We start from the raw sequence: 27,848 nt of genomic DNA, 5'->3' as shown, positions 1-27,848 counted from the left end.
TAGAAAAACTATAGATTTTAGACTATTAACAAATAATGTTTGATGCCATCCTGAGATGTTTGCTAAAATTTTTTAAGTTATCACTGGTATTTATGTTCACCAATCTATAGAATGCTAATATAAAGGTCAATTCTTGTTTGCTTAAGGGAAGTAAGATGTGTGTGTTCAGTAAAGAAGGTATGAATAATGAAGTTACATTTTATGAAGGAAAAAGGTAATAGGTCTGACTTACAGTTGGCTGTTTCAGGATGGGAGAACAAATGGGTACAGAAAGTGATAAAATGGTTTTGTGGAAAGTGGACCCCAAGGAAAGAGTTTTGTGTATAAACAAACGTTTTCTTGAGATGTTAAACTGCATTTGACAATAGATTTAAGATTATTTGCCTCTTAAATGGTCTGTTCTATATTTGCCTCTGAAATCCTATATTGTTACTATGGCTGAGTGAATAGCTATTGTTTCAGTGACCTATAATCCCATCTGACTGAGTGTTCTAAACCTTTCTGATATTTGTTGACAAAACTTCCTAAATCAATCTGATGAAGCACTTTTGGCTTCTAGCTGACTTTGGGATGCTTCAGAGGGCCCCTGAAACATCCCAAAGGGAGATGTTACACTAATTGGGTTCAACTTCCATGTTAAATTACATGGGAAGTACTGTCAAGTGAATAATAAGTCTCGGGTATATTGTATGGTAAATGTTACTAATACAGATATCCTAGAAACAATTTATATACAAATTCTGATATATTCAGGTAAAACGTTGCCGTAATTCTGATTACTATCTTAAAGTGTTGTCACAGCACTAACCAAGTTTCTTGTGAAAATGCTTCCTCTTCCAGAAGATTTATAAAAAGGACTTTTGGATAAATACAAGTTTCTGAACTGGGTAAGAAATCATTTAATATTTTTCTCTGTCTGACCCCTTCAGAGACTGGAAACTCTTAGGCTTCCAGTAACTTTTTCAGATAAACTAAGAAGGTTATCTCACTAACAGGTACAGAAATCTCAGTTTGGGAGACCTTAAGAAAGGGAGGAATTCACTCACATCTGTTAGGCAAAATCTGTGATAAGCCTTTGAGATGACTTTCTCTAACCCTGAAAGGTCTTAAAGTTAAGTTTGAGACTCCATAAAAGTTTCAGCAAAAAAAAAAAAAAAGAAAAGAAAAGAAAAGTCTATGGTTATATAAATAATCAGGTCAAGTTTATTGAGAACAGATTTATTTTGTAAACAAGTCTTAATTTGGTTATATTTGGTAAAAATGAGAGTAATTTTAGGGAAAAAAAATGATGTTTCAATGAGTGTTAAATCCCAGTTTGTTAATGGAAGTCTGTATCTACTAAGACTCATTTCCTGAATGGATCTTTGCTGTTATGTGATATTAATATAGGATTTGGTTGAGTTCTTGAAGAGCACCCTAGGTTTGTTTCTGAAGCTTGTCTCAGTGATCTATCTTTGGATGAAGATCAGATGCCTCATGACCTGCAACTAGGACTGGAAAAAAGACATAATTTAAGGGACTGTCTCCAACCTGGATGGAAGGACTTTTTCCAGAAGAAACTACACTACACCAGGATGAGAAGACGACGACATCAGAGGTAGACAGCTTGCCCAAGATGCTGGACCTGATTCGTATGATTATTTATGATGTTTTCTTGACTTCTTAGATCTCTGCATATAAATCAAATGCTTTTCTACCATAGGCCTGATCCTATGCTAGTTTTAGAAATTAATCCAATTGTCGGGTTTGTAGACATGTAAAAGCTCATTCTGCTTATACAAAAACTCTGTTAGACTTGTGCCATCCTAATGTCCTTAAACCATGGCAAAAGTCTGCTTCTAAATTGGAAAATGAAAAACAATAGCTGGAAATCAGAGTCAGGGCTATGGGAAATCCAAGATGGCTGCTTGGCTTTTCTCAGTTCCCTGACAAACCTCATTTTTTATTTGATGGGTTAAAGCCTTCCTGGCTACAGGGTTAATGCCTCCATAATGAAAAATCATGGAATATTAAGTTTGTAAATTGTTAAATTAAGTTTCTAGTTTTGTTAATGTCTAGTGTTTACTAAGACTCACGGCTAAACAGTCCCTTGTTATGTGATACTGCTAAAAGATTTAATTAAGTTATTAAAAAGGACACTCTAGGCTAGTTTCTAAGGCTTATCTCAGTAACCAATCTTCAGATAAAGGTCAGATGCTTCATAATGTACAACCAGGAGATTAACACCAGGCTATAGTCATTTAACAAATGAAGTCAGGTGACTTGGGGTATATAAGGCTTTATCTAAGAAAAGTTCTTGACTTATAATTCTTATTTTACTCTTAACTGCTAGTTATGGCTATATTATTTTCTATGTCACTTGTTTCACTGAGCCTGTGATATAATGCTGATATGCAGTTCCATATGAGATCAATAATTGTAATGTGACTCTGGGTATGAGAAAAAGCAACAAGAGGGAATATTTTCCTGGACCAGGAGGCTAGTAAGACAGTGGTCCAGAGACTTTTGCTACTTGCAAGGCCTGGTCCAATTTTAGCACACTGAGTGGCCCATCGCTTCCCTAGACCTGGGAATGAGCCTTCCCAGCAACGCGGGACACAATGGCTATGAAATGGTGTCACATGGTCAGATATATGGCTATGAAGAGACTCTGCTGACTGGAAGTTGGTACTTGCCAGCTGCCTCTACAAAGATTATGTCACGACCATTGCAAGCTGCTGCAACACCCCCTGAAAGAAGTTCAGGGTGAAAATCAGGAATGAGGCACTCTGTGCTCTGAAAAAAACTGGCAGAACAGGCCTTCAAATAGTCAGAACTTTTCAGAAAAAGGTTTTATGAGTTCCAATTCTTGCATCTTCTCATACCTAGAAAAACACTGATGTCATTAGTGGTGACATCTGCTTTGGCTATTAAAAATTTTTTTACTATTAAAAGTCAAAATAGAGTAGCTATGGTTCAGACATCCTGGGAAATAACTACTTCCCAGATATCCTGAAAAATGATATTATGGGTGTGATTTCAGATTAGACGCTGTAACCTAATGTAGAACTTAATGCTTCTGTAATGCAATTTTTGCTTCTGTACTTTGCTTGCTGCTTGCTGCTCATAAAACCAAAGTTACTCCATTTTAGATAAGGTTGTCTTTAAGTAAAGATTCCTAAAATTGTTTTTGAGTAAGGCTGTATAAAGATCCCTGGATCAAACTCTACCCACGGAGGAAGATTCCTCCGTTTGAACAACAGAAAAGGGGGGAGATGTTAGGAGCCCTAACATCTGAGTAGCCAGGATAGGCCTGAGACCTTGCTTAGGCCTAAGTTTTGATTTCCTGGAGAGAGGGTGGAGGCTAAGTCCACAGAAACTCCTCCCTAAGAAGATCCCGCCGGCGCCAAAATTAAGAAACTCCTCCCTAGAAAAGTCCCGCCAGCGCCAAAAGTCGGGCCAATCAGAGTAAAAAGGGAAATCCCCCAGAAAAACCCCGCGCGCGCTTATAAACTGGCCAATGAGCTTCCGCGCGTGCATGAACTGGCCAATGAGCTTCTGCCAGCCTGATCTTTTGAACAGAAATAGGTGCTTATGTAACCTGAGACTATAAAAACCGCTGTAACCTGGGCTCGGGGCTCTTGTCCCACTCCACTGCGCTGGAGGAGGCATGAGCCCTAGCTCGAGCTAGAAATAAACCCCATTCTTGCTTTTGCATTGCTGCGAGTGTCTTATTCTACCAGTATGGGGGAACCGGACTCAGGGCATAACAGAAGGTATTTTTGGTCTAAGCCTTTCTGGGATCTAAGCCTGGCCAGGAGGCTTGCCCTTAAATAGATCTCAGTAATAAAGATCTGTGGCCACTGCTGAGTTTTCCAAATCTGCTGGCATATTGAGTGCAGCACTTTCACAGCATCATCTTTCAAGACTTGAAATAGCTCAACTGGAATTCCATCACCTCCACTAGCTTTGTTCGTAGTGATGCTTTCTAAGGCCCACTTGACTTCACATTCCAAGATGTCTGGCTCTAGGTCAGTGATCACATTATCGTGACTATCTTGGTCGTGAAGATCTTTTTTGTACAGTTCTTCTGTGTATTCCTGCCACCTCTTCTTAATATCTTCTGCTTCTGTTAGGTCCATACCATTTCTGTCCTTTATCGAGCCCATCTTTGCATGAAAAGTTCTCTTGGAATCTCTAATTTTCTTGAAGAGGTCTCTTGTTTTTCCTATTCTGTTGTTTTCCTCTATTTCTTTGCATTGATCACTGAGGAAGGCTTTCTTATCTCTCCTTGCTATTCTTTGGAACTCTGCATTCAGATGCTTATATCTTTCCTTTTCTCCTTTGCTTTTCGCCTCTCTTCTTTTTACAGCTATTTGTAAGGCCTCCTCAGACAGCCATTTCGCTCTTTTGCATTTCTTTTCCATGGGGATGGTCTTGGTCCCTGTCTCCTGTACAATGTCACGAACCTCCGTCCAGAGTTCATCAGGCACTCTATCAATCAGATCTAGTCCCTTAAATCTATTTCTCACTTCCACTGCATAATCATAAGGGATTTGATTGAGGTCATATCTGAATGGTCTAGTGGTTTTCCCTACTTTCTTCAATTTAAGTCTGAACTTCGCAATAAGGAGTTCATGATCTGAGCCACAGTCAGCTCCTGGTCTTGTTTTCGCTAACTGTATACAGCTTCTCCATCTTTGGTTGCAAAGAATATAATCAATTTGATTTCGGTGTTGACCATCTGGTGATGTCCATGTGTAGAGTCTTCTCTTGTGTTGTTGGAAGAGGGTGTTTGCTATGACCAGTGCATTCTCTTGACAAAACTCTATTAGCCTTTGCCCTGCTTCATTCCGTGCTCCAAGGCCAAATTTGCCAGTTACTCCAGGTGTTTCTTGACTTCCTACTTTTGCATTCCAGTCCCCTAGAATGAAAAGGACATCTTTTTTGGGTGTTAGTTCTAAAAGGTCTTGTAGGTCTTCATAGAACCGATTAACTTCGGCTTCTTCAGCAGTACTGGTTGGGGCATAGGCCTGGATTACTGTAATATTGAATGGTTTGCCTTGGAAACGAACAGAAATCATCCTGTCATTTTTAAGATTGCATCCAAGTACTGCATTTCGGACTCTTTTGTTGACCATGATGGCTACTCCATTTCTTCTAAGGGATTCCTGCCCACAGTAGTAGATATAATGGTCATCCGAGTTAAATTCACCCATTCCAGTCCATTTTAATTCACTGATTCCTAGAATGTCGACGCTCACTCTTGCCATCTCCTGTTTGACCACTTCCAATTTGCCTTGATTCATGGACCTAACATTCCAGGTTCCTATGCAATATTGCTCTTTACAGCACCGGACCTTGTTTCTATCATTGGTCACATCCACAACTGGGTATTTGTTTTGCTTTTGCTCCATCCCTTTATTCCTTCTATAGTTATTTCTCCACTGAGCTCCAGTAGCATACTGGGCACCTACCGACCTGGGGAATTCCTCAATATGCCAGCAGATTTGGAAAACTCAGCAGTGGCCACAGGACTGGAAGAGGTCAGTCTTCATTCCAATCCCAAAGAAAGGCAATGCCAAAGAATGCTCAAACTACCGCACAATTGCACTCATCTCACACGCTAGTAAAGTCATGCTCAAAATTCTCCAAGCCAGGCTTCAGCAGTATGTAAACCGTGAACTCCCAGATGTTCAAGCAGGTTTTAGAAAAGGCAGAGGCACCAGAGATCAAATTGCCAACATCCGCTGGATCATGGAGAAAGCAAGAGAGTTTCAGAAAAACATCTATTTCTGCTTCATTGACTATGCCAAAGCCTTTGACTGTGTGGATCACAATAAACTGTGGAACATTCTGAAAGAGATGGGAATCCCAGACCACCTGACCTGCCTCTTGAGAAACCTGTATGCAGGTCAGGAAGCAACAGTTAGAACCGGTCATGGAACAACAGACTGGTTCCAAATAGGAAAAGGAGTACGTCAAGGCTGTATATTGTCATCTTGCTTATTTAACTTATATGCAGAGTACATCATGAGGAACGCTGGGCTGGAAGAAGCACAAGCTGGAATCAAGATTGCTGGGAGAAATATCAATAACCTCAGATATGCAGATGACACTACCCTTATGGCAGAAAGTGAGGAGGAACTCAAAAGCCTCTTGATGAAAGTGAAAGAGGAGAGTGAAAAGGTTGGCTTGAAGCTCAACATTCAGAAAACAAAGATCATGGCATCTGGTCCCATCACTTCATGGGAAATAGATGGAAAAACAATGGAAACAGTGTCAGACTTTGTTTTTTTGGGCTCCAAAATCACTGCAGATGCTGATTGCAGCCATGAAATTAAAAGACGCTTGCTCCTTGGAAGGAAAGTTATGACCAACCTTGATAGTATATTAAAAAGCAGAGACATTACTTTGCCGACCAAGGTCCGTCTAGTCAAGGCAATGGTTTTTCCCGTGGTCATGTATGGATGTGAGAGTTGGACTGTGAAGAAAGCTGATCGCCGAAGAATCGATGCTTTTGAACTGTGGTGTTGGAGAAGACTCTTGAGAGTCCCTTATACTGCAAGGAGATCCAACCAGTCCATTCTAAAGGAGATCAATCCTGGATGTTCATTGGAGGGACTGATGCTAAAGCTGAAACTGCAATACTTTGGCCACCTCATGAGACGAGTTGACTCACTGGAAAAGACTCTGATGCTGGGAAAGGTTGGGGGCGGGAGGAGAAGGGGACGACGGAGAATGAGATGGCTGGATGGCATCACCGACTCTGTGGACATGAGTTTGAGTGTACTCCGGGAGTTGGTGATGGACAGGGAGGCGTGGCGTGCTGTGATTCATGGGGTCGCGGAGAGTCGGACACGACTGAGCGACTGAACTGAACTGAACTGAACTGAATAAAGATCTTAAGGGAACAAAAGGACAGACCCTGTTGTCAGGGAAGAGAAGAAACAAAAAGCAAGATAATGAATCAGTTGTAAAGACTCTTAGTTCTGTTTCAAAGGTAAACACTAGCCTGAAGCACTTTCTTGAGGTGTTTTACAGAATTTCAGTTCAGTTCAGTCGCTCAGTCGCGTCCAACTCTTTGCGACCCCATGAATCACAGCACGCCAGGCCCTCCTGTCCATCACCAACTCCCAGAGTTCACTCAAACTCATGTCCATCGAGTCGGTGATGTCATCCAGCCATCTCATCCTCTGTCGTCCCTGTAAGGTCGGATCCTGGTGGCCATCTTGGCTTCTCCTCCCCGGTGGCCATCTTGGCTTCTTCTTCTTCTCCTCATCTCACCTTTTTGGGGAAGAATTTCGCTGCTCCTTACTGAGAGGCTATATAAGTCGCTCTCTGCCTTTGTTCAGCGCAGACTTCCCCGACCTCGCCCTGTTAGGTCCAGGGTTCCCGCCCGGGGGCACCTAGCCAGTGAAGATTGTTACATTATCTATTTGGCATCTGGGTTCTTTTATTTAACACCATTGGGCCGTTTCGACCTTACAGTCCCCTTCTCCTCCTGCCCCCAGTTCCTCCCAGCATCAGGGTCTTTTCCAATGAGTCAACTTGTCGCATGAGGTGGCCAAAATATTGGAGTTTCAGCTTCAGCATCAGTCCTTCCAATGAACACCCAGGACTGATCTCCTTTAGGATGGATTGGTTGGATCTCCGTGCAGTCCAAGGAACTCTCAAGAGTCTTCTCCAACACCACAGTTTAACCCCTGCAATCTCAAAAACGACAGAATGATCTCTGTTCATTTCCAAGCAAACCATTCAATATCACGGTAATGGAAGTCTATGCCCCGACCGGTAACACTGAAGAAGCTGAAGTTGAACGGTTCTATGAAGACCTACAAGACCTTTTAGAATTAACACCCAAAAAAGATGTCTTTTTCATTATAGGGGACTGGAATGCAAAAGTAGGAAGTCAAGAAACACCTGGGGTAACAGGCAAATTTGGTCCTGGAATACAGAATGAAGCAGGGCAAAGGATAATAGAGTTTTGCCAAGAGAACGCACTGGTTCCAAACACCCTCTTCCAACAACACGAGAAGACTCTACACATGGACATCACCAGATGGTCAGATTGACCATCACCAAAATCAGATTGATTATATTCTTTGCTGCCAAAGATGGAGAAGCTCTATCAGTTCAGTTCAGTTCAGTCGCTCAGTCATGTCCGACTCTCCGCGACCCCATGAATCACAGCACGCCAGGCCTCCCTGTCCATCACCAACTCCCGGAGTTCAAAGCTCTATACAATCAGCTAAAACAAGACCGAGCTGACTGTGGCTCAGATCATGTACTCCTTATTGCCAAATTCAGACTTAAATTGAAGAAAGTGGGGAAAACCACTAGACCATTCAGGTATGACCTAAATCAAATCCCTTATGATTATACAGTGGAAGTGAGAAATAAATCTATTTCTAGACTAGATCTGATAGAGTGCCTGATGAACTATGGATGGAGGTTCGTGACATTGTACAGGAGACAGGGATCAAGACCATCCCCAAGAAAAAGAAATGCAAAACAGCAAAATGGCTGTCTGAGGAGGCCTTACAAATAGCTGTGAAAAGAAGAGAAGCGAAAAGCAGAGGAGAAAAGTAAAGATATACCCATTTGAATGCAGAGTTCCAAAGAATAGCAAGGAGAGATAAGAAAGCCTTCCTCAGCGATCAATGCAAAGAAATAAGGAAAAGAACACAATGGAAAAGACTAGAGATCTCTTCAAGAAAATTTGAGATACCAAGGGAACATTTCATGCAAAGATGGGCTCGATAAAGGACAGAAGTGGTATGAACCTAACAGAAGCAGAAGATATTAAGAAGAGGTGGCAAGAATACACAGAAGAACTGTACAAAAAAGATCTTCACGACCCAGATAATCATGATGGTGTGATCACTCACCTAGAGCCAGACATCCTGGAATGTGAAGTCAAGTGGGCCTTAGGAAGCCTCACTACGAACAAAGCTAGTGGAGGTGATGGAATTCCAGTTGAGCTATTTCAAATCCTGAAAGATGATGCTGTGAAAGTGCTGCACTCAATATGCCACAAATTTGGAAAACTCAGCAGTGGCCACAGGACTGGAAAAGGTCAGTTTTCATTCCAATCCCAAAGAAAGGCAATGCCAAAGAATGTTCAAACTACTGCACAATTGCACTCATCTCACATGCTAGCAAAGTCATGCTCAAAATTCTCCAAGCCAGGCTTCAGCAGCAATATGTGAACCGTGAACTTCCAGATGTTCAAGCTGGTTTCAGAAAAGGCAGAGGAACCAGAGATCCAATTGCCAACATCCGCTGGATCATGGAAAAAGCAAGAGAGTTCAGAAAAACATCTCTTTCTGCTTTATTGACTATGCCAAAGTCTTTGACTGTGTGGATCACAATAAACTGTGGAACATTCTGAAAGAGATGGGAATCCCAGACCACCTGACCTGCCTCTTGAGAAACCTGTATGCAGATCAGAAAGCAACAGTTAGAACTGGACATGGAACAACAGACTGGTTCCAAATAGCAAAAGGAGTACATCAAGGCTGTATATTGTCACCCTGCTTATTTAATTTCTATGCAGAGTACATCATGAGAAAGGCTGGGCTGGAAGAAGCACAAGCTGGAATCAAGATTGCTGGGAGAAATATCAATAACCTCAGATATGCAGATGACACCACCCTTATGGCAGAAAGTGTAGAAGAACTAAAGAGCCTCTTGATGAAAGTGAAAGTTCAGTTCAGTTCAGTTCAGTCGCTCAGTCGTGTCCGACTCTCCGCGACCCCATGAATCACAGCACGCCAGGCCTCCCTGTCCATCACCAACTCCCGGAGCTCACTCAAACTCATGTCCACAGAGTCGGTGATGCCATCCAGCCATCTCATTCTCGGTCGTCCCCTTCTCCTCCCGCCCCCAACCTTTCCCAGCATCAGAGTCTTTTCCAGTGAGTCAACTCGTCGCATGAGGTGGCCAAAGTATTGCAGTTTCAGCTTCAGCAAAGTGAAAGAGGAGAGTGAAAAAGTTGGCTTAAGGCTCAACATTCAGAAAACTAAGATCATGCCCTCTGGTCCCATCACTTCATGGCAAATAGATAGGGAAACAGTGGAAACTGTGGCTGACTTTCTTTTTTTGGGGCTCCAAAATCACTGCAGATGGTGACTGCAGCCATGAAATTAAAAGACGCTTACTCCTTGGAAGGAAAGTTATGACCACCCTAAACAGCGTATTAAAAAGCAGAGACATTACTTTGTCAACAAAGGTTCATCTAGTCAAGGCTATGGTTTTTCCAGTGGTCATGTATGGATGTGAGAGTTGGACTATAAAGAAAGCTGAGCGCAGAAGAATTGGTGCTTTTGAACTGTGGTGTTGGAGAAGACTCTTGAGAGTCCTTTGGACAGCAAGAAGATCCAATCAGTCCATCCTAAAGGAGATCAGTCCTAAATATTAATTGGAAGGACTGATGCTGAAGCTGAACTCCAACACTTTGGCCACCTGATGCAAAAAGCTGACTCTTTTGAAAAGACCCTGATGCTGGGAAAGATTGACGGCAGGAGGAGAAGGGGATGACAGAGGATGATATGGCTGGATGGCATCACCGACTCAATGGACATGAGTTTGGGTAAACTCCAGGAGTTAGTGATGGACAGGGAGGCCTGGCATGCTGCGGTTCATGGTGTTGCAACGTATTGAACACGACTGAGCAACTGAACTGAACTGAAGCCCTGCAACCACCAGGTCATGGGGTCACAAAAAGTTACTTGTCACTAAGACAGGACTTAGCAACTGAACAACAACAACGATCACCAGATCTACTGAAACCTAAGGGCTTCCCTGGTGGCTCAGAGGTTAAAGCGTCTGCCTCCAATGCGGGAGACCCGGGTTCGATCCCTGGGTCGGGAAGATCCCCTGGAGAAGGAAACGGTAACCCACTCCAGTATTCTTGCCTGGAGAATCCCATGGACGGAGAAGCCTGGTAGGCCACAGTCCACAGGGTCGCATAGAGTCGGACACGACTGAGCGACCGAACGAACGGAAGGGATGATGATGTTGACCTTTTCTGACCCTCATGACTTCAGTCAACCAAAGCATGGAGTCAACTTTGCCCTAATTCTATGTTGAATTCTCCTGCTCAGGCGGCTTCATGAATATATGCATATATATGAATATATGCATATATCCCTCCCTAGCTTAAAACTGCCCCAATTTTACTGTTTAGGGAACCAATGATTTGGCAAAGATTCCTGGTGTTCTCCTTATTTGTTGCAAGTAGTAAATCCTTCCTTCTCCTGATGTTTGGCTTGGCTGTGTCTTTTGGCTTGACACCCACGAAGAGGCAAACCTAGTTTTGGGGTAATAGGTTTTTGCTGTGTCTATGTGTTGGGCACTTCTAGAAGCTCCTTACAAGCATTAACTCCATGAGGGCACCACCTGGCATCATGTTCATGACCAAGTCCCCTGTCCCTAGAATGCTGTCTCACCCATAGTAGACATTTGTTGACTGACTAAATGAATGAATGGGTTACCTTACTGAATCCTCACAACAGCCCTCTGGGTCGGTACCATTATTTTCCTCATTTTGCACAGGGAGAACACTGAGTGTCCAGGGGATGGCCCACCTGGAGCATGGCAGAGCCTGAATTGGGACCCAAATCCGAGTTTGCCTTGCACACCCCTGTTCACCGTCGGCCACAGTGGCGAGGCAGGGGCCAGTGTGCACAGCAACTCTGATGAGGAGCCAGGTGCGTGTGACAAGCAGAACTCACGACGTGGAACCAAAGGCTCAACTTTCAGCCTATTCGTCCTCTCCTACTGGTTGCTTCAGCTTGTTTATCTTTATAACGGGGAGTGTTCTGCTTGACCCATGTCACTACCATTCTCAAATCAGATAAGGCCTCGTTTCACCTCTTCCAGTTTGTTCTCATTTTAACCTCTCTACAAGTGGGCCGTGTCTTACCATTGAGGCCAGGAGAAAGCGCTGTGTCATACTTTAATGGACAGCATTTTTTTTCTTAGCGATACAATACAAAAATGAAACATCTAATCAGTTCTAATGAGGTGGATGAAACTGGAGTCTATTATATAGAGTGAATTAAGCCAGAAAGAAAAACACCAATACAGTATACTAACGCATATATATGGAATTTAGAAAGATGGTAATGATAACCCTGTATACAAGACAGCAAAAGAGACACAGATGTATAGAACAGTCTTTTGGACTCTGTGGGAGAGGGCGAAGGTGGGATAATTTGGGAGAAGGGCATTGAAACATGTATATTACCATATGTGAAACGAATCACCAGCCCAGGTTCGATGCATGATACAGGATGCTCGGGGCTGGTGCACTGGGATGACCCAGAGGGATGTTATGAGTAGGGAGGTGGGAGGGGGGTTCAGGATGGGGAACACATGTGCACCCGGGGTGGATTCATGTCAATGTATGGCAAAACCAATACAGTATTGTAAAGTAATTAGCCTCCAATTAAAATTTTTAAAAAAGTGAAACATCTTACAGTCAATGGTATCTCAGATTTAGGCTACAATACATGTGCAAACATGTTATGAACTATAAAATCTTATCATTTACACTTGTATGTTAAATCATCATAATAAAGCATTTTCTTATCCATTATTTCACTTTTATTCCTGAAGCCTCATGTGGAGCAGGGAAAAGAGCGCTCAGAGTAAGATCTGAGTTTGAATCCCTCCCTAGGACCTGACTAGCTTTGACCCATAAATTTGTTATCCATATACTGGGAATAATACCTATTGTTACCATGGGGGAGAGCGCCCTGGTTTGAGCCTGTGTGCTCGTGTGTTGGTCTCTTAGTCATATTTGACTCTTTGCGACCCCATGGACTATAGCCAGAATCCTCTGTCCATGGAATTCTCCAGGCAAGAATACTACAGTGGGTTGCTGTTCTCTTCTCCAGGGGATCTTCCTAACCAAGGGATCGAACCTGGGTTTCCTGCATTGCAGACAGATTTTGTTTTTACCATCTGAGTCACCAGGGAAGCCCCAGTGATTTCTGCTGGAAGATTAACTAGCCCAAGCATGTCTGAGTTGGTTCAGTTGAGGTACATACACTCGAAGTGTCCAGTCAGCTTCTCTGCACAAACTGATTTACATTGAGTGAGGGAGGTGTCAGAAAGGAGGTTGCCTCAAGGACAGATGTGGGGATTGCGGGGCGGGCGGTATGGGGGTCATCCCTCCTGGAGTGGCAGTGGGAGTGGTAGGTACGAGATGTCCTCAAACCAGGATCTGCATCCAAACCTTGCCTGTTTCCTTGACCACAAGGGTCACATTTGTCTTCAGTAAAACTGAGGCAGTAATAACACCTCTCTCTAGGATTATCCTGACAGTGAAGGAACTAAGGCATATATACAATATTCTCAGAGGAGTGCCTGACACTTAGCACCTGAAACATAAATACAGGACTTTCCAGGTGGTGCTAGTAGTAAAGAACCCGCCTGCCAATGCAGGAGACTATGAGAACTGCGGGTTTGAGAAACGCGGGCTTGACCCTTGGGTCAGGAAGATCCCCTGGAGGAGGGCATGGAAACCCACTCCAATATTCTTGGCTGGAGAATCCCCATGGACAGAGGCGCCTGGGGGCTACAGTCCGTGGGGTCACAAAGAGTCGGACATGACTAAAGCGACTTAGCACACACGCGCATAGATACATATAATTGTTCTTGCTGCTATTACCTATTTTTGTTATCACTATTCTGTATCTGGGTCCTGAGAAACCTATGATGAAGACCTTCAGAGGAAACAGCTGTACCAGAACCCCAGGGCGATTGGGGTAGGAGTGGGGGTTGGGACCTAGGGACCTAGCTTTCACAGGTCTCCCACCGGCAGGCCGAGAGCCTGATTCAGACTCCAGGATCTTGTGTTTGGCACAGTCTGCTTAAAGCCATTTTTAAGGACCATTAGATGTGGCCCCCACCACGTCCTGTGGGGCTGCGGCCACAATCACTCACAGTCCTGGCTGCTCGCCCAGGCTCTGAAGGCCTTGGATGCACCACAAAACACCACTTTGGCCGGAAATCTGCATCTCCCAGAAGTCCCAGCAGCCAAGATGGTTTGAGAAGAGTAGATGGGAATTCCAGGGCCATAGCAGGATGGAAAGGCTGTGTGCAAGCCCACGTGAGACTTACCCAGGGACGATGCCTAAAAGTAACTCTAGACGCCTTGAGAAGGGGCTGTAAGTCTGGTGTTATACAGGCAGGACAGAAACCAGTGAAATGTCAGGCATTTCCATTAATAAAAAAGAAACAGATCCGAAATGGAGTTACTTGTGCTAAACCGTAGGTCAGCAAACCAAGTGTTAACCAAGTTAATACCTAACCTAACTGAAGTTTCAGCCTCTCCCAAGAATGTGACCTTTAAACAGTCAATATGGAATTAACCTAGGGGGCACTAGTGAGGAAATCTGTTTGACAGATCCCACCTTTCCCCTAAAGGGGTAACCTTGCCCAAAGCAATCCCTTTGTGCTAGAATCTTCCTTTCTCCACCCTCTTCTGTCTGTAAAACCTTCCATTTGTACAGCTCCTTGGAGCCCCTTTCCTTTATTTTTTTTCATCTTTTTTCTCTTCTTGGCTGTACCACACAACATGTGGGATCTTACTTCCCCGACCAGGGATCGAACCTGGGCCCCCTGCATTGGAAGCACAGAGTCTTAACCACTGGACTGCCAGGGAAGTCCCTGGAGCTCCTTTCTGTTTTCCAGGTGGGATGCTGCCTGAGTTATGAATTCTTGAATAAAGTCAAATAGATCTTCAGATTTACTCAGTTGAATTTGGTTTTTAACACCATTAATAGGATTCTGTGTGTATTCACAAGCGGACAAGCTCTCATTCATGTTCCTTACAGTGTTCCTGGAAGGTAAGTCCTGATCGCTTGAAGTGCCTGGTGCGGGACCTGGCCGGCAGCCATCATCATCGTGGGGGAAGGTCATTCCTTTGCACTTTGGTGCTGTTTTCCTCCCGCTGTGCCAGGCACTGCCTGGGTGTCAGGGAACATTATGGGGACCCAGGGCACAATCTTACCTGGAAAGGCCTCCCTGATAAGCTGAGTCAGGCGCTTCACAATTTGCAGCACAGCCACCTCACTCAGCTTCTCGTTGGGCACGTGTGGTGTGTCATCACTGCAAAAAAAAGCAGCTCGAGAAGTGCCACAAGGAAAAGAAGGGACAGCTCCACTGTGAGAAACCAGCTCTACCCAGACCCAGCTGCAGGACTGGGCCTCAGACAGCTACTGAGAGGGAGGGACTGGGCTGGAGTTGGGAGTCACACTGGACAGAGTTCAAGCCCTGGCTCTGCTATTAACCTGCTGTGGGTCCCTGGACTGGTTGTTTAATCTCTCTGAGCTTCCATCAGCTCATCTGTAAAACAGGGACAATACAGAACTTCAGAGTATCTGTGGGACTTCAACAAAGAAGTTTCCAAAATCACTGTGCAGAGTGACTGCAGCCACAAAGTTAAAAGATGATTGCTCCTATGAAGAAAAGCTATGACAAACCTACACAGAGTATTAAAAAGCAGAGACTTCGCTTTACTGGCAAAGATCCATATACTCAGAGCTATGGTTTAGTCATGTACTGATGTGAGAGTTCATAAAGAAGGCTGAGCGCCAAAGAATTAATACTTTTGATCTGTGGTATTGGAGAAGACTCTTGAGAGTCCCTTGGACTGCAAGGAGACCAAAACAGTCCATTCTAAAGGAAATCAACCCTGAATATTCATTGGAAGGACTGATGCTGCAGCTGAAGTGTCCATACTTTGGCCACCTGATACGAACAGCTGATTCATTGGAAAAGATCCTGATGCTGGGAAAGATTGAAGGCTAAAAAAGAAGACAGAGGATGAGATGGTTGTATTGTATCATCGACTCGGTGCGGTGGAGAAGCTGATCTGAGTTCATTCCTTGCCCCTAGGGTTCTAAGGAGTTTGGATCTGTCTTCATAATAAAGCATCCGGATGTACTATGGCAGGTCCAGGGCCTGCCCCAGGACCATTTAGCCTCCACCCCACCCCACATTTGACAGACCTAAATTCCTGGATCCATCTTAGAAAGGTGCAGCAAGAAGGAGGAAGAAGAGGGAAGGAGGTTTGGGGGGTGATAGGAGCCCCCACAATCTAAAGCCTGAGGACTCTGCTGGACTGTGGAGTGAAACAGCTGTGCCCTGAGTCTCCCCGTGGAAGTTAACTAGCTGAATCGTACGGAGACCACTACTGGCAGTCCACGCTGGCTCACTTTGTGCTGGGTACTTGCCGTGTGTTGAACCAATATCCACTCATTTATTCTTCATAATAACCCTACAGTGGAGCTTCTATTATTATCCCATTTGACAGATAAAGAGACCAAGGCACAGAAAGGTGAAGAGTCCTGCCTAAGAGTATACAACCAGACAGTGGTGGAGCCAGGGTTTGAACCCGTCAGCCCAGCTCCAGAGTCTATACTCACATCCACTACATCCTACAGTGTCTCTGATACCCTCATTAGGACAGCAGGAGGGGCCTTGGAGCCCTGTCCTCCCTGGGGACAGGCCAGGAATCCGAAGACATCAGAACAAAATTCCATTTTCCCCTAGTTTGGAGGATTTAATTCTGTGTGATAGAAAAAAAATTCAATTGCTACAAGTTATTCTCCAAGGGATTGCGATTCTCCCAGGAGAGGCCAAATTTCTTAGAAACTGAAGAATTAAAAAGGGGCCCTAGAGGTCCTCTCATCCAATGTCATAACCTCTGCAAGTCCCAGAGATTTCCAAGAAAAATCATGCTTTTCTGTTAAAGGATGGTGAATTTCTCAGAGGGATCATGTCTTTTAGAATGTTACCCATTTCTCCAAGGGCCCCTTCTCAGGGAGCAGGGGGCCGGAGTCATGGCCTAAAACTCACTTTCTCCTTGGATGGATTCCTGAGCCCCGGGAAACCAGAACTGCCCAGGCTTCTCCGAGAGACGGTAACATTTCTTAAGGGTCCAGCCTTACTCCTCCCACTACTGTCCATGTGAGGGTCATTCCAGTCTCCCATGTCACAGTGAGAGACAGCTGGGGCCGTCGCGGGTTTGCTCCAACTTATGGTAGTGTCTCTAGAGGCTAGAAGAGGGCGCAGGAAGCCAGAGCTCCAGCCAGCGCTCCTCACCCGCTCTCTAGCTCACCACTTCCTTCAGGAAGTCCTCCCAGCTTCACCAGAGGGAGTCAGGAGCCCTGTGAAACTCCCCCACCTGCTCAGTGCCCCTCTCTGCTCCCTGGGATATCATAGTCAGTGACCTCATCTGTATCACCCAGGAGACCCTGAGCTCCCTGAAGGAGGGTCGGGGTCCCTATTATCCCTGTTCCCCCATGTCTGCCCAGGGGTGAGCACAGGGCAGGCTGATCTGCCAAGAGAGGGAGGGAAGGATCGAGTGAGTAATGGGGGACCACGAGTGCTGAGGGAAGTTGGAGGGCTTACAGCAGTATCCTTGGAGGAATAGCGGAAATGGCGTCGCTACGGCTGAGCTGAAATCTCCCCTCAAGCCCTCTCTATGCAGGCCAAGATCTGACCAGGGAGGACCCCCAAGGCCAGGCAGCCAGTGGTGGCCCACAGCTGGCCAGGACACTTGGTCCCAATGCTGGTCCACCTTCAGCCCTCCTAACTGTCTCCTTTCCCTGCATTTGGATCTCTGGGGCTTGCAGTCCCTAAACTCTGGTGGGAGTGGCACCAGGGTTCATCTCCCGACTTGAAATCCACGAGTTCCCCACATGCCCAAACATGCCATGACCATGTCCCCAGCCTCAGTGAGCGCCAAATTCTGCTGAGTCTGGGAGACACGAGGTCAAGGGCACAGACCCTGGAATCAGCTGGGCCCGGGCTCCCATGGACAAGCCTTGAGTTTCGGGTTCATCCTCTAAGCAACAGGGCTGGTGTGAGGACTAAGGGAGATGGTTTGGGGCAGGTGCCAGGAGGGCAGGGGGCACTCGCAGTGGCCGGGGAAGGGTAGCTGTGGTGATGGCTCTCACCCAGTCCAGAGGATGAAGTCTGGCTCTGGCTCAATCTCCTTCATGGCATAGATGGAGGAGTTGATGAGGATCCAGGGAGAATCGCAGAGGTAGTCGCCCCAAGGGCCTGCGTTGGGCACCGGCTGGGAGCCTGCAGACGGGCATACCTGGAGAGGGTCTTCAGATACCTTGTAGTCAGGGTCCAGGTGCAGGTCAGAGATGTGCCAGAACTTCCCTGCAGGGACAAGGAGACCCCTCTAATATGGGTTCCTCCCTGAGCCTGGCTGGGGAGGGATCAGGGGAACCCTGGGGTAGGAGAGGGGAATTTGCACAGGTGAAAGGAAGTTTTCTCTGAATCCAGGGCTGGGTTTTGCCCAGGGACGCACTGAGCAGAGCAGAAAATAGGTTTGGTTCTGTCCCTGACCTCTGACCTTTGACAAGTCCCTTTCTATCTCCCCACCGCAGTGTTCCCAGCAGCAGCAGGAGGGATTGGACTGTGTGACCTGCAGGAATCCTTCAGGAGTTGTATGCAGAGTGCTTGTTTTAAAGCAAAAATGAGTTAAGCACCCAGGCTCTGGAACCACATACTAGCTATGTGACTCTGGGTGAGATGCTTCACCTCTCTGAGCCAATAACTAGAGCTAAATGTTATGGTCTAGGGAAGTATATACAAAAATCTGGGAGAAAGCTTACACACCAAAGGCATCATAAGATCTTGCTAATTAATACCAGCAAAAAGCTGGGGAATATGTGTGGAAATTAAAAAGAAAGAAGACAGCACCGAAGAATTGATGTGTTTAAACTGTGGTGTTGGAGAAGACCCTTGGACTGCAAGGATATCAAACCAGTCAATCCTAAAGGAAATCAACCCTGAATATTCATGGGAAGGACTAATGCCTAAGCTGAAGCTCCAATACTATGGCCACCTGAAACAAAGAGCTGCTGCTGCTGCTGCTAAGTCGCTTCAGTCGTGTCCGACTCTGTGCGACCCCATAGACGGCAGCCCACCAGGCTCCCCCATCCATGGGATTCTCCAGGCAAGAACACTGGAGTGGGTTGCCATTTCCTTCGCTGACTCATTAGAAAAGACCCTGATGCTCAGAAAGACTGAAGGCAGCAGGAGAAGGGGATGACAGAGGGTGAGATGGTTGGATGGCATCACCGACTCAATGGACATGAGTTTGAGCAAGCTCCCAGAGATAGTGGTGGACAGGGAAGCCTGGCGTGCTGCAGTCCACGGGGTCACAAAGAGTTGGACACGACTGAGCGACTGAACAACAAAGATGTGTGGAAATGGTGGTTATGAGTACTATACCAGAAAAGGTGGAATGTCATTTCAGACTGGCTTGAATTTCTCATTGTGGGCCTACTTGTTAGTGACTCTGGATGTGAGGTGAAATGCCAAAAATCTCTAGGTGTCACACAAAGAAGGGATCTAAAGAAACGGGCTTTGGAGTGGCTTTCTCACCTGCATCCAGCACAGGGCCTGGCCTAAGTGGTTTCAGTGATGCCTATTGAAGGAGAGGTTGAACAGGTGTGGCCTCTCCCCTAATTCCTGTTTCCAGAATTTCCTCACTTTCCACCATTGCTCTCACTTCCTCCTCCACTTCCTGTGTCACTCGGGGCCAACAGTCAACACCCACCCATCCCAGTAAGATGGGCCTGGGCCTGGGAGTCTGCCTTCTATCGCTTTCAGGGTTGGCTAGCCAGTCGCCGACTCTTTGCACCCTCCCTTCCCCCCTCCCCCAGTGACTCTAAGGCCAAATGTAAAGTCTGGACCCTGATCTCACTCCCTGATGCTTCTGAGCTTTGGCCCACCTCTCCTGGTCTAAACCTGGTCTCCGGAAAGAATCAGCAACTTGTTCATACCGAGGTGCACACGACTGATTGAATAAACAGTGGTCCCTCCCACGATCATTATATAATCATCCTCCTCACAGCCCTGAAGGAATTGATCATTATCCCCTTTCCATTTGGGTGATAAGGAAACAAAGGTTCAGAGGTCAACATACTTGAAATCACGTGGTAAATGCAGGGGTGGGGGGCGGGGGAGTCCTCTGGCTCCCTAATCACTCCCAGGAAAATGTGATTGCTAAGGGGTAAAACCAATGCCTTTTAATTCTTGTAGATCGTCTATGCCTGCATTTTTAAGTTTTTACCCTAACTGAGAGTCTTTGTTTATAATGGGGGGAACTAAAACTTTTCACACGAATTGTGATCACTAACATATTTGAAATTACTCCTACAGGGACAACATCCTAAGGCAGAGAAAAGAAAGCAACCAACCCCATTTCATCAAGAAAGTGGGCAGAGTTGGGGGGCTTTCCTGCCAGCAGCGGTAAGTGGGTCACACCTCCTTCCAGTCAGGCTGGCCAGGTTGGCTATGGAAGCTGGAGAAATTTTTCCCTTCTCTCTGGCACGTGGGCCCCTTGCTTCCTCTGCAGACCATACAGAGGTCATCCCTTTGCCTCAACCGGGCACTTTCTCAGCAAACCACAAACATGGAGCCGTTCTTCCCTTTTGATGTCAGCCCTCAAAGTTCTCAATGAGCATTTCTTCACTTCAGAAACTCCTTGTCTGCCTCTCGAGTGTCAGCTGTTGGTTTCGCTCTTCTGCCAAGTTCCGGACTAGTCAGTGTAGAACTGGAACTCCTTCCAGGCTCCCTTGCGCTTCCTGTGACCTCTGTGTGCATACGTGAGTGTGCGTGTGTGTGAGTGTGAGTGAGTGTGTGTAGATGCTTGCCTTTATGCCCACGGCCTCAAAGGCCTGACTTTGAGAAAGGTCAGGAGAGTGGAAAGAATGGCAGTGAGGGCCAAAGGTTCAGACACGGCAGACCTTAGGCTCCAGTCTCCTCACTGTGGAGGCCGACCATAGACCCCTCCTCTTCTCCTTGGCCCAGCCCAGCCCACTCCCTCTCCTCACGGGGCCTCTTTCCTGACTCCTCTGCCGCTTTCCCCAGTCCTCTCGGGTCATCTCACGGCTGCCTTCTCTTCTTCGCTGAAGTCTCAGCTGGAGAATCGTCTCCTCGGATAAGACTTCTCCGACTGCCTTTGCTCAAGTTCCCCTTCTTCCCACCCATCTGGTCTCTAGATGGGTGACTCCAAATGACTCCCATGTTATTTTTTCAAAGCACTTTCACACATGAAGTTATCTTGTTGACTTGGCTGTTGGGCATCTACCCTGTCAGAGTGCTTGATCCCAGAATGCTTTCAGCACATCTGTGCTGCCCACAAGAGACGGGAGCCACAGGCGTCTATGGAATTAGTCACAGACTGTAAGGAACTGAGGTCTAATTACCATGTCATGGAGAAGAAGGTGAGCACAAGGACCCTGAAGAGGAAGGCAGGTTACTGGGTTTCCTCATCCAGGGCCCCTTGGACAGCAAGGAGATCCAACCAGTCCATCCTAAAGGAAATCAATCCTGAATATTCATTAGAAGGACTGATGCTGAAGCCAAAGGTCCCATACTTTGGCCACCTGATGCAAAGAGCCGACTCATTAGAAAAGACCCTGATTCTGGGAACGATTGAAGGCAGGAGGAGAAGGGGATGACAGAGGGTGAGATGGTTGGATGGCATCACTGACTCAACGGACATGAGTTTGAGCCAGCTCCAGGATACGGTGAAAGACAGCGAAGCCTGGCGTGCTGCAGTCCATGGGGGTGCAAAGAGTTGGAGATGACTGAGTGACTGATCCAGGCTGAGGACTCTGAGCAAGCCCGTTGGACTGAGGGTGTTTGACATCTGGCCTACTTCTCTGTAACCATCAAATAAGACAGTGAACAAGAAAGGGCCTGTCCAAAGCACATGAAAAGATGCTCAACATCACTAATTATTACAGAAATGCAAATAAGAACTGGTCACACCAGTCAGAAGGGCCATCATCAAAAAGTCCACAGACAATAAATGCTGGTGAGGGTATGGAGGAAAGGAAACCCTCACATGCTGCTGGTGGGAGTGCAAACTGGTACAGCCACTATGGAGCAGAGTACGGAAGTTCCTTTAAAAACTGAGAATAGAACTATTATATGGTCCAGCAGTCCCACTCCTGGGCATATACCCAGAAAAAAAGATAATTTGAAAAGATACATGCACTCCCATGTTCACTGCAGCACTATTCACAAATGGCCAGGACATAGAAGCAACCTAAATGTCCACCAACAGAGGACTGGCTAAAGAAGATGTGGTATATATATACAATGGAATATTACTCAGCCATTAAAAAGAACAAAACAATGCCATTTGCAGCAACATGGATGGACCTAGAGATTCTCATTGGAGAAGGAAATAGCAACCCACTCCAGTATTCTTGCCTGAAAAATCCCATGAATGGAGGAGCCTGGTGGGCTAAACCCCTGGGGTTGCTGAGTGGGACACGACCGAGGGACTAACACACAGAGATTCTCATACTGAGTGAAGTTAGACAGAGAAAGACAAATATCATTTGATATCATTTATATGTGGAATCTAAAAAGAAAAGGTAAAATGAACTTATCTACAAAGCAAAAATGGATTTACAGAGGTAGAAAATAAACTTATGGTTGGGGGAGGTAACGAGAGGGGGAGGGATAAACTGGAAGGTTGGGAATCGACACACACACTGCCGTGTATGCAATAGATGCTAATAAGGACCTTCTGTGTAGCACAGGGAGCTCCACTCAGTGCTCTGTGGTGGCCTGTGTGGTAGGGAATCCAAAAAGGAGTGGACTTATGTGTTTGTATAGCAGTGTCATTTTTTCCCAGATTCACACCTGGGATTGGCACAACATTGTAGATCGATCATACTTCAATAAAAATTTTAAAAAAGGAAAATATGATGCTGAATATCTGTACATATTTTATTCATGTGAAAGTCAGTGGTGTCCGCTCTTTGTGATCCCATGGACTATACAGTCCATGGAATTCTCCAGGCCAGAATACTGGAGTGGGTAGCTTTTTCCTTCTCCAAGGGATCTTCTCAACCTAGGGATCGAACTCAGGTCTCCCGCATTGCAGGCGGGTTCTTTATTTCTATTGAGATGTTCCATTATTTTTCTTAGTTTGTAAGAGCCCTTATTTGTATAATATTAACCTTTATCTATCATATATGCTGTAATGTTGGAAGGGGGGATAAAGTATTCCTTTCCTGCTTCTCCTGGTAAGTAAAATTAAGTCAAAGAAGCAGAATACAAAACTATATATGTAGTGTGGTGGTCATTTTATTTTTAAAAGCACATAAAGATGAAGAGAAATATTTATAAGGAACCCGATGAAATAGTTAATGATTTTCTCTTTTATACTTTTTTCTATTTTTCCTTTTTTTTTTCAGTGAAGACATTTAAATTGCAATTGGTGTGTGCTTTTCCTCCCAATTAGATTTTAAGTTCCTAGGGGACAGAGATAACAATGTTTCACTTGTCCCCTGCAGTGGCTTACAATTGTCTGACAAATCAATACAACGGTGAATTAACATTTTTATTTTTTTTTGACTGTAAGAGCTTTTCTCTCAGAGGTATTTTCTTGTTACTTTCACTGTGGTCTTGGTTGGTTGCCCTGGAAAGCAGAGGAATTAAATGGTTGTTTAAGAGACTAATTTTAGAAATTGTTACTTTCACTGTGGTCTTGGTTGGTTGCCCTGGAAAGCAGAGGAATTAAATGGTTGTTTAAGAGACTAATTTTAGAAAAGGCAGTGTGTGGTGCTCAGGATACAGCTATAGGAAGCAACCTTGGAAGCTGTCAGTTAACATCTTCAATTAACCTCTTTGCCTGGTCCCTCAAGCTCTCGCCGCATCTTGCTCATAAAGTATAGAAACCCACTGACACCAGCCAGACACAGGTATATCTGTGTCACTGTGTCACTCAGACCCATTGTTAGACAAAGTCCCACTAAAATAAAAATTTCCTTCTCTACTTTTTTTCCCCAAGAGATCTTTTTAAAAATATTTATGTGGCTGCATCGGGTCTTAGTTGTGGCACATGGGTTTAGCTGCTCTGAGGTGTGTGGGACCCTAGTTCCCTGACCAGGGATCAAACCCATGTTCTCTGCATAGCAAGGCGGATTCTTAACCACTGGACTACCAGGGAAGTCCCTTTCAGTTCAGTTCAGTTCAGTCACTCAGTCGTGTCCGACTCTTTGCGACCCCATGAAGTCCCTTTACTTTTTAATAATTAAAAAAAAATCAGTCTCAGAGCCATCCCTGTAGTCACTAATGATCTAATGATGAAAAAACACAGGACTTTAGATTTGTGGTCTCAGCAGCTAGAGAAATTGGCACTTGACACCACCACCCTCCTGGTTTCCCATTTTTACATGGTGTTTCCAATACAGGGTAAAAAGGGCATTTCTGGGATTATTTTGCACCTAGGCTTGGTACAAGTGCAGCAAAAAGCATCCCATCATAGTCTGAGGGGGCACTGAGCTATTGCAGGGGGTGGTCAGGGATGGTTTCAGTTGAGTTTCCTGCAAATGGACAAAGGCAACTGTTAACTAACATGGCAAAGTAGCTGAAAAATGATATTTCATTTCATAAAGTTGGGGTTCACAGTTACTAGCATATTAGGATTAACTCTCCTAATGTTTTCGCCTCAAATGAAAATGAGTTAGAAGTCAAGCTCTTTGAGGATAAGCTCCAAGTGAGGACAGTGAGCTATTGGATGTTCAGTGCCCTTCATGCTTTAGGCAGCAAAGCAGGTCATTCGAAGATTAGTGTGTGGCTTTGCCTGGAAAGGCCATCTCTTCTGAATAACAGATTATGGCCCTGGTAGAAAAGTGCTCCTTGGGACTCCCCTGGTGGTCCAGTGAATGAGACTCCATGTTCAGGGGGCCCGAGTTCAATCCCTAGCCAGGGAACTAAGATCCCATATACCATAATTAAGCCCATGTGCCGCAACTACTGAGCCCGTGTGTGCCAACAAAGACCCAGCACAACCAAAATGGATAAAAACTAAGTAATTTTTTAAAAAGGAAGAAAGTAAAGTGCTTCTTGACATTATTATTGGTCAGCTCTCGAAAAAAGAGTAGCGTGGTGGGAAGAGAGGTGGAGTCAGCCAAAGCCTAGACACCATCAGAGGCAGTTGGGGACTTCTCCAAGTGCGCCATTCAGCAGGGAGAGGCCCTGTTTAAATACTTTCAGTTTGTTGGCTTTTTTTTTTAAATTTTCGGCCACATTCCAGAGCATGTGAGACCTTAGTTCCCTGCCTAGGGATTGAACCCACACCCTCCACAATAAAAGGCAGAGTTTTAACCACTAGACAACTGGGGAAGTCCCTGCGTGCTGGTAAGTTGCTTCAGAACGTGTCTGACTCTTTGCACCCCTATGAAGCCCGCCAGGTTCCTCTGACCATGGGATTCTCCAGGCAAGAATACTGGAGTGGATTGCCATTTCCTCCTCCAGCGGATATTCCCAACCCGGGTATCCAGCCCAAGTCTCTTATGTCTCCCGCAGGTGGGTTCTTTACCACTAGCGCCCCCTGGGGGAAGCCCCTGCTACTGCTGCTAAGTCACTTAAGTCGTGTCCGACTCTGTGCGACCCCATAGACGGCAGCCCACCAGGCTCCCCCGTCCCTGGGATTCTCCAGGCAAGAACACTGGAGTGGGTTGCCATTTCGTTCTCCAGTGCATGAAATTGAAAAGTGAAAGTGAAGTCGCTCAGTCGTGTCCGACTCCTAGCGACCCCATGGACTGCAGCCTACCAGGCTCCTCCGTCCATGGGATTTTCCAGGCAAGAGTACTGGAGTGGGGTGCCATTGCCTTCTCCGGGGGGAAGCTCCTATCCACCTTCAATTCTGACGACACACAATATGGTTTCCTGGTATTTCTGGTGGGCTTCCCATAATGTTTTTCCTCCTTCTCCTCCTACACTCTCCCCTCAACATCTCCCTCCATATGACTTGCTTGAACCCCCTCTATTACTCTATTTGAAAAAAAAATGTATAATATTTTCAAATAAACCACTGTGTTCCACCAGTAAAAAAAAAAAAAAAGGGGGGGTTGGTGGTGGTGGTTTGTCCAGAAGACTCCCCTCCCACACACTGTCCCTGGCAATTACCCCCGGGAACCGAAGTGAGACTGGGAGGGTGTGGGGAGGCGGGCACTTTATCCTTTGGACCAGAGATTCTCAAACATTACCATGAAGACACCTCATCTGGGGAAATCTCATGAAAATTAAGAAACTCTATATCCATACTGCTTGGATTTTTTACAGTAAGAATGTATTCTCAAAATCCTTGGGTTTTAAGAAAAGGTACCAATCTTAGCTATCATTATTATTCATTAATCATTGAGACTATAAATAAACTTGGCATCAAGCACAGTGAGTGACTGAGGGCACAGACCTGGTTGGAATTCCAGCTCTAGTGCTCACTAGCTGGGTGAACTGACTCTATGCCAATTTCTTCATCTGTAAAATGGGGACAACAGCGCCCCCTACCTTTTGCAGTTATTGTGAGGTTTAAAACGAAAGACTATGAGAGAATGCATAAACCCTCAGCAATGCAAAGCAGCAATTACTCTGAATTTGATCACAGGGGATCCTGCAGTTCTGCTTTCACCACCTAAGGGAGACGGGATGAGGGGGGTGGCTGTGTCCTTCTCCTGCCTGCTCCAGCAGCCACTCAGCTGCTGTCCTCTGCAGGTAAATGTCCAGGGCCAGGAACAATGTGAAGACAAATGCTGTCCTCTCCTGGCTGGCTCTACTTGAGCAGAGGGCTGGCGGGCACAGCATACCCTCTAGCTTTAATTCTGAGAGCTCAGCTCTGCTCCCTGTGCCTGGGCAGGCAAAACAGCCTCTTGGCCCTCCTTCTTCACCAAGGTGTCACCAGGCTAACTTTGAACACTGGGGACAACAGATACAGAACCCAGAGACTAATCCCTCTGTAAGGCCCATGAAAATGTCTGAGACCTGAAAAAAAAAAAATGCATTGGTTCCAAAGTTCAGGGGGAAAAATTCTGTGCCATCAAAACCAACAATCTATTTCAAATGCAATATTTTTAAATGTCATTAAAAATTAGGGATTTCCTAAGACCCTGAGCTCCCAATACAGGTGGCCAAGGTTCAATCCTTGGTCAAGGAATGGGATCCCATGTGCCACAACCAAGAGTTCAACTGCCACAACTAAAGATCCTGCATGCTACGACAAAGATCGCAGATCCCTTGTGCTGCAACTAAGACCTGGGGCAGCCAAATAAATAAACAAAATTAATATATTTAATATTTTTTTAAAAATTATTTTTAGAAGTCATTAAAAACCATGTATAATGTGAGATTCTTTTACTGATTCATGATGGGTTGGAGGAGACAAAAAAATCATTCCAGAGTCTAAGATAGTCTTAAAATGTCTGAAAGGTGAGTTTGCTTATGGTCAGAGACAAGAAGAGGAAGGCAGGAAAACACCTGCCATTTATTTAGCACCCACTGAAGGCCAGATGCTGTGCCAAGCCCTCTGCCTATGTAGCCTCCCAGCAAAATTATGAAATACATTCTGTTATCATACCCATTTTACAGATGAGGAAACTGAGCTAGTTAGTGCAGACCTATGATTCATACTGTACCCGAAAAGAAATGATCACAGTGCACTTTGCCACTAGCTAGCCATGTGACCCTAGATATTAAAAAAAAAAAAAAGGTCTCAAACTTTTATAGCACATTGCAGTGTAAGTGCATGATCTCACCTTATTTAATCTCTCCTCCTATAGTATTATCCTTATTTTACAGATAGTGAAACAGAGACTCAAGGTCACATAGATATTAAAAGGTAGTACCTAGGTTTTCTGGTGTAAAGCAGTGGATTATTTTTGAAAGGACATGCATGAAATTTGAAATCAGAGAAATCTTGTTTTGAATCCTGGCTACACATTCAATGGCAACTTGAACAAGAGATTTCCTCAGCTAAGCCTCAGTGTCCTCATTTCTGTAAAATGGGGATAACGATACTA

General features: G+C 45.3%; 1 protein-coding gene across 1 annotated transcript in view; it reads right to left on the bottom strand.

Annotated features, from left to right (window-relative positions):
* The window catches only part of SMPDL3B (sphingomyelin phosphodiesterase acid like 3B), a 43,960-nt gene that overhangs the window by 11,609 nt on the left and 4,503 nt on the right, over positions 1–27,848 (bottom strand). The window contains exons 2-3 of the mRNA XM_055398629.2: positions 17,958–18,171; positions 15,005–15,102 (exon numbers count right to left, since the gene is read on the bottom strand). Coding sequence (XP_055254604.1) covers positions 15,005–15,102; positions 17,958–18,171 — 312 coding nt within the window. The remainder of the gene's footprint in view (positions 1–15,004; positions 15,103–17,957; positions 18,172–27,848) is intronic.

Source organism: Moschus berezovskii, chromosome 2, assembly GCF_049115385.1.
Source record: "Moschus berezovskii isolate FMDL1 chromosome 2, NW_MosBer_1.0, whole genome shotgun sequence".
Taxonomy (NCBI): Eukaryota; Metazoa; Chordata; class Mammalia; order Artiodactyla; family Moschidae; genus Moschus; species Moschus berezovskii.
Note: the sequence above shows the minus strand (reverse complement) of the source record. Positions and strands in the feature narration are given on the sequence as shown.